We start from the raw sequence: 6,854 nt of genomic DNA, 5'->3' as shown, positions 1-6,854 counted from the left end.
GAAGTGGCTAAGCCACTATCCATCACATTAGAGAAGTCATGTCAGTCTGGGGAAGTTCCCACTGACTGAAAAAGGGGAAACATAACCTCCATTTTTAAAAATGGAAAAAAGGAAAACCCAGGGAACTACAGACCAGTGAATGTCACCTCTCTGCCCAGCAAGATCACGGAGCAGATCCTCCTGGAAACTATGCTAAGGCATACGGAAACTAAAGAGGCGGTTGGTGACAGTCAACATGGCTTCACTAAGGGCAAATCATGCCTCACAAATTTGGTGGCCTTCTATCATGGAGTTATAGTGTTGATGGATGAGGGAAGAGCAACTGACATCATCTACCTGGACTTGAGCAATGCATTTGACGCTGTCCTGCACGACATCCTTGTCTCTAAATTTGAGAGACAGGCTGGAAGTCACAAAGAGTTGTGGTCAACAGTTCGATGTCCAAGTGGAGACCGGTGACGAGTTGTGTTCCTCAGGGGTCGGTATTGGGACCGGCACTGTTTAACATCTTTATTGGCGACATGGACAGTGGGATTGAGGGAACCTTCAGCAAGTTTGCTGACAACACCAAGCTGTGTGGTGTGGTCAACACGCTGGAGGGAGGGGATGCCATCCAGAGGGACCTGGACAGGTTTGACAGGTGGGCTTGTGCAAACCTCATGAAGGCCAACAAGGCCAAGTGCAACGTCATGCACCTGGGTCAGGGCAATCCCAAACAGAAACACAGGCTGGGTGGAGAATGGATTGAGAGAAGCCCTGATGAGAAGGACTTGGTGGTGTTGGTTGACAAGAAGCTCAACATGGCCCTGCAGTGTGCACTTGCAGCCCAGAAAGCCAACCGTATCCTGGGATGCATCAAAAGAAGCATGACCAGTAAGTCAAGGAGGGGATTCCTCCCTCTCTACTGCACTCTTGTGAGACTCCCCCTGCAGTACTGCCTTCAGCTCTGGGGCCCCCAAAACAAGAAGGACATGGAGCAGGTCCAGAGGAGGCCATGAAGATGATCAGAGGGCTGCAGCAGCTCTCCTATGAAGACAGGCTGAGAGAGTTGGGGTTGTCCCTGGAGAAGAGAAGGCTCCAGGGAGGCCTTATAGCAGCCTTTGAGTACCTAAAGGGGGGCTTGCAAGAAAGCAGGGGAGGGACTTTTTACAAGGTCATGTAGTGACAGGATAAGAGGCAATGGCTCTAAACTGGAAGAGGGAAGATTTAGATTAGATATTAGGAAGAAATTCTTCACTGTGAGAGTGGTGATGCACTGGAACAGGTTATCCGAAGAAGTTGATGCCCCATCCCTGGAAGCGTTCAAGGCCAGGCTGGATGAGGCTTTGAGCAACGTGGTCTAAGTGGAAGGTGTCCCTGCCCATGGCAGGGGGACTGGAACTAGATGATCTTTAAGGTCCCTTCTAACCAAACCATTCTATGACTCTATGAAAACCAATCTTCAGCTTATAAAGTGAAGACAGTATTGAGTGAAGACACCAAGAGCACTACTACGTCACACAAATTCCAGTTCCCCATGAAAAATAAACTACTAAATTTGCTTTTATTATAGAGAAGTCCAATAGCCAATACCGCATAAACTTTTACAGGTCTCTATATAAAGGAACCTTATCCAACATGGCACTTGAAATTCACCTGTAGAACATTCTGAGTATATTTTAAATTATCCTTAAGGCTCTACTTGCTTTTCTTCAATTTGGTTAAATTGTTACATAAATACTTCTAAATCAAAAGTTCATGTAGCCGATACTTACAATTATACCCACATTTAAGACAGAAAGGTATATACAACACAATGATTTTCCCTAGAGATGATGGATATAGGACTTATCACAGTTCAGTGCTCTATCTCATACAGTACATTAAGCAAAATGGGGCAGAAGGGCAGTTAAAAAATAGACTTCACTAAAGACTAAATAATTTTTTAAAAATCAGTTTAGCTGCCCTTACCTTAAATTCAGTCTTGTCCTGCAGGTCTGAAGTAAACAGCCTTAACTTCCTATCAGAAGCCGCAGTACAAAACCTACACTCAACAAAGAAAAGCCCTTCAGTCAATTAACACTGCAATAGTTGACTTTTTATCAGTTTCCCTTCAGTTTAAACCTGCAAAGTGGCGTGCAAAAGAAAAATCAGATTTTGAAAAAAAAGAAAGCTTCTATCTTAACTTTTTGGCTTTGGCAACAAGCAGAGTTACAATCCCAACTGATCTATAAAATAGTGTGTATCAAGTGCCAAGAATACTTTTTCGTGGAAAGAAACGCAAAACATTTTACAAAGCTAAATCTGAATCAACTATCAATTACCTGAAATCTCTCTCATAACTGCCATTGAAACTTCCCTTGGAAGAAGTTTAAGTGGGAGAGCACAAAAAAGAACCCTCATTATCAGTGTTTTAAGATACTGAAACACAAATTCATAAACCACTTTCTAACATATTTTAAACAAAAGACTGTACAAAAATGCAGCAGTAAGAAACCATCATAATTTTGAAGAGGCTTACAAGCTATTGAAAACATTTTCATTCTTGAGTGCACATTTAATAGTTAACTATCTTTTTACCCCTCAATGGGTCTCACAAATAGAATCTGACCTACTCCTAAACACAGCCCACACTATGCAGACCATTACAAATAGCTTTATAAAGCAGGCCATTACAATAGTCTCATCCTTAGTAAAGTTCTTAAAAGAATTCCTTCCTCACAGATGTACAAAAAGAGAATTCACTACATTTTAGGTCCATTAAAATAATGGATAAGGAAAAAAAATTATTTACTGCTAGTTCACTGGGGGGAGGAGCAATGGCCTCAACAAGTAGAACAAAAAAAAACCACCACAAATTAAGAATGAAAATGTTGTTCTACTGATGCGTTCAGAGACTTCATCAGTGATTTCTAAAGAATTAGATTTCACCCAGAAGCTTTAAACTTAGTCCAATATTAAGGAATTAGGGAAAACACATAAGAGATTCATTACACTCATTTATTACAAATACCTTATCTGGGGAGGTAAAGCATCAAGTCTAGTTTCTGGACTCCATGCTATGGCATCAACTCGGATTCCATGATGAAATGTTCTTAATGTCTTATATTGCATGCCTTCCACTTCCGCATCCTCCTCCTATAGAAATATTATAGTTAACTAATAGTTAACTATAGTAACTAATCCAGAATAATGTCTTGATGACTTCTAACAATTCAGATTGATATGAAATTGAAAGGTTTTCAAAATTACATGTATCTGGGATATCTTTAGATTGCAACACCCTCAAAGTGAAAACCTGGAAGATAAAGAAAGTATTAACTTGAAATACATAAGTACTTAAAAATACATTAAATTATTGCAGTCTCAAGCCAGAGGCCAACACAGAGCACAAAAATCAGAACTGAGCTACGAAGATGCTGAGCCCATTCTTTGTACACGTAATATGTTCACAGATACAACTAGCATGTTAAGTACACACTGCAATGACAAGAAACAATGGGAACAAAAGCAAGCATGTCATTTAAGCTGTCTTCTCTCCAAATTGTTTTTACACTATGGAAAAACACTGGCACTTTCAGAACAACATTCTTCAAACAGCAGGAGCTAGAAAGGTACCCTCTGTCATCTAACATGACCAAAATTACTAATGTCTATTCTTCCCACTGCTGAGCGCCCTGGATGTTGGGAAAGATGAAACAAGAGTTGGGGTTGTGGACTCAGTCAATCAGTTGACCTCTAAAAAACTTTTTAAAAGTTTTCAAAACATCTAGTGGAGCACCTCAAAGCATATTTCTACAAAATTTTCTCTATGTCATGATTCTGCTTTAAGGTAAAGAACCTCTCTGTATGCCCTCTGCATAATGTAGAGGCTAGGAAGAATCTAGCTGGGGAAGCATGAAATTATCCAGTTTTTAAAATGCTTCTGGAAGCAGGAAGCAAGAATAGCATTTTCTTCCCCTACTTTAAAACACTCAGTGACTCCACATATGGAAGGGAGGGAAGGATGCAAAAATTACAGAAAACCTACCTGGCACCAGTGGTTGTCAAAATTTTAATTAGTTTCTTTTCAAAGCCTACACCAGAAACAAGACAGAGGGCAATACAGATGACAATAGGTTTTTGTGGTTAGCACTGGATGTTTTTCAGAAAATAGCCAACAGTAAGACTTTGGGGAATAATAGTAAGACTAGTTATGCTGTTATTCATATTAGATAAAGTACAAAAATAATACTGTATAATACAGAAGCGAGTTGAAGAAAAAAGCTTAAAGATAGATTCCAAAGATAACAGTTGTCTCCTATTGATTTTCAAGCACCTAGGCAAAAAAACCCGCCTAATTAAAAAAAAATCTTATACAGTATAAAAATATGCAGTACACAGTACTTTACATTTTTTTAAACTTTCATAATATGATGACTCTAAATAATTTCAAGGTAAGAAAACATATTTTACTGTTTCTAACAGTCTATGAGAGCGATCCAGTAAAAACAATTGGGAAAGAAAAGAAGTAAAATCAGGTAATTATTTCTACAGTCCTTCCTTAAAAGAAATATCTATAAAATTAACACAGACACTTTAGTTTTAAAGTTGAAAGTAGTTGTAATCTTGCCATTTCACAGGCTAGCTGAAAGTTTAGAAGATAATTTAATCTAAATAGCAAATACACATAGAACAAAATACAACTGTGCAAAAAAGGAGCCAATTACCCTGTGATGATAAAGAACAAAGTACAGTAAATATTAAGTCACATATTTCTAAAGTTGTGTGCTTAAGTTCTCAGACAGCAGTTATGAACATTAGCAAGAGATACTAAAATGGGATTACTCTTCCAGTAGAGTACTCCTGTTTTCTTTGCAGTCTATTCAGGGAGTGCAGTGATAGGATAGGAGGTAATGGTTTTAAATTGGAAGAGGGAAGATTTAGATTAGATATTAGGAAGAAATTCTTCACTGTGAGGGTGGCGAGGCACTGGAACAGTTTGCCTTGAGAAGCTGTGAATGCCCCATCCCTGGAAGTGTTCAAGGCCAGGCTGGATGGGGCTTTGAGCAACCTGGTCTAGTGGAATTGTCCCTGCCCATGGCAGGGGAGTTGGAACTAGATGATCTTTAAGGTCCCTTCTAACCAAACCATTCTATGATTCTATTCAAAAGGAACTTTATACCAGGCAGGATGGTAATTTATACCAGTGTATTTTATATATATACTTAGATATATATAGTTTCTTGAAGAACAAATATCCCATGTTAATGTAATAAACAAGTAAAACTCTCCCCTGATTACATGAGGAGGGGAGGAAACAGGAAGGCGACCAGGGTCTTTGTGCAGTAGAGGTGCTGGCAAAGTAAGTTTCAGGAAGCAACTAATAAAATCAACAATAACACAAACTAACCTGAAATCTGCATGTCCCAACAACTACATAATTATTGCCACCATATGCAATGAGGGAACATGCATCTCCACTATCAAATGGATTGAATTTTACCACGTGCACATAATCCTCACAATCCACAGTGTAAGCAGTGTTTCTAGTAGAATCTTGTTTCATTTTCAGCGGACTAAAGTCAAGGTGTCACAGAAGTGATGTCCCCTCCAGATGAAAATCTATATTCCTACACAGAAAGTTTTAAAAAGCACACATTATTCATTTGCATGAAGAAAAAGTGTAAAAGGTATTTGTGGCACAACAAATCAAAGTTTCTGTTAACATCATATTTAAGAACACAATAGCTGCATTTAAGCTTATTATTTTGAGATGCAGCATGTAGTTTCATCAAAAGACTAACTAACCTAACTAACATACATTCAAAACTGTCTCTGTAGACTTCAGCAATAACTGCAGATTTTGTGCTACTGTTGGCAACCCAACACCCAGACAAGAAATTAAGTAACTGCACACACCAGAAAAGTCACATACAGAATTTTTTAATGTTCAACAAAATGACAAGAAATTATACATTACTACCTTCAAATTCTCTTCACTTGTGTACCTCTTTAAAGACTGTATGTGTCTAACTAAAAGCAGAGTTAATCAAGGCTGCAAAACTGTAAATAAGAATACTGTCATACCTAATATTTAAACACGGTTTCATGACTTAAGCCATCCCAAAACTGTGGACAGAGCAACTTCACCTCTGTGTACCAAATAACTTGTACTTTACTGTAGTCAACAAATTTTCAAGAAAATCATGTCCCTGTGCTAGAACAGAAAAGGCCGAGATACACAACTGATTTCAGAACCACTCCTTTTAGTCCCAGGACAAATTTGAAACTAGTTTAAGCCTTTTTGGGAAATCAGACCTTTAATTACAGACCACGTGCATAAACAGCTTTAAAACTCAGACCTTGACAGATTTTGCTGTGTTAACGATCTGAAGGTCTTGGCATCCAAGACTGAGTATTTTGCTTGGGAGCCACCCAGATTTGACACAGACATCACTGAGACGCAAAGAGGCTCTCCATAGTTGCAATGTTTATTTGTTAATTAATATGACAAACCACCACAATAACATAAATAATTTAGCCATACAACTTGTATAGCTGTGCTCCTAAGGTCAAATACAATCTTTAATCATATCCATAGTTTTCTTCCTTTAGGGCTTCCCACGAACACAGGCCACCAGCCTAGCTCTAGGCGAAAATACCAAGAATGCCATTAGCTTCATTCCTTTAGGAAACACAATTGGGGCAGCTGAGCCCTATGGGTGCCCGCCTGCCCCCCCACTTTAACCACCTGCCCCCTCCTTTTCCCTTCAGGGCCCAGCTGCTACTGCCGAGCGACTGCCAGAGTCACACAGCGCTATCGGTGCTCGGACAAGGACGAGGGCCCGGACCCAGCTCCGCTCTTGGGGCTGAGCAGGCGAAGCCCCGAGTTC

At 39.4% G+C, this 6,854-nt stretch overlaps 1 protein-coding gene across 1 annotated transcript; it reads right to left on the bottom strand.

Annotated features, from left to right (window-relative positions):
- Nucleotides 1-1,950: 1,950 nt before the first annotated feature.
- On the bottom strand, nt 1,951-5,598 carry LOC104166346 (nucleoporin Nup37-like; the record flags this gene model as incomplete). The annotated part of the gene is made up of 3 exons (XM_009706236.1): nt 5,372-5,598; nt 2,993-3,117; nt 1,951-2,023 (listed from the first exon to the last, which is right to left on the bottom strand). Coding segments are annotated over exons 1-3 (354 nt in total), but the record flags the coding sequence as incomplete, so codon positions are not given.
- Nucleotides 5,599-6,854: the final 1,256 nt, after the last annotated feature.

This window comes from Cariama cristata, unplaced genomic scaffold (assembly GCF_000690535.1).
Source record: "Cariama cristata isolate BGI_N322 unplaced genomic scaffold, ASM69053v1 scaffold29118, whole genome shotgun sequence".
Taxonomy (NCBI): domain Eukaryota; kingdom Metazoa; phylum Chordata; class Aves; order Cariamiformes; family Cariamidae; genus Cariama; species Cariama cristata.
The sequence above is the reverse complement of the archived record's forward strand: the minus strand, read 5'-3'. Positions and strand labels throughout refer to the sequence as shown.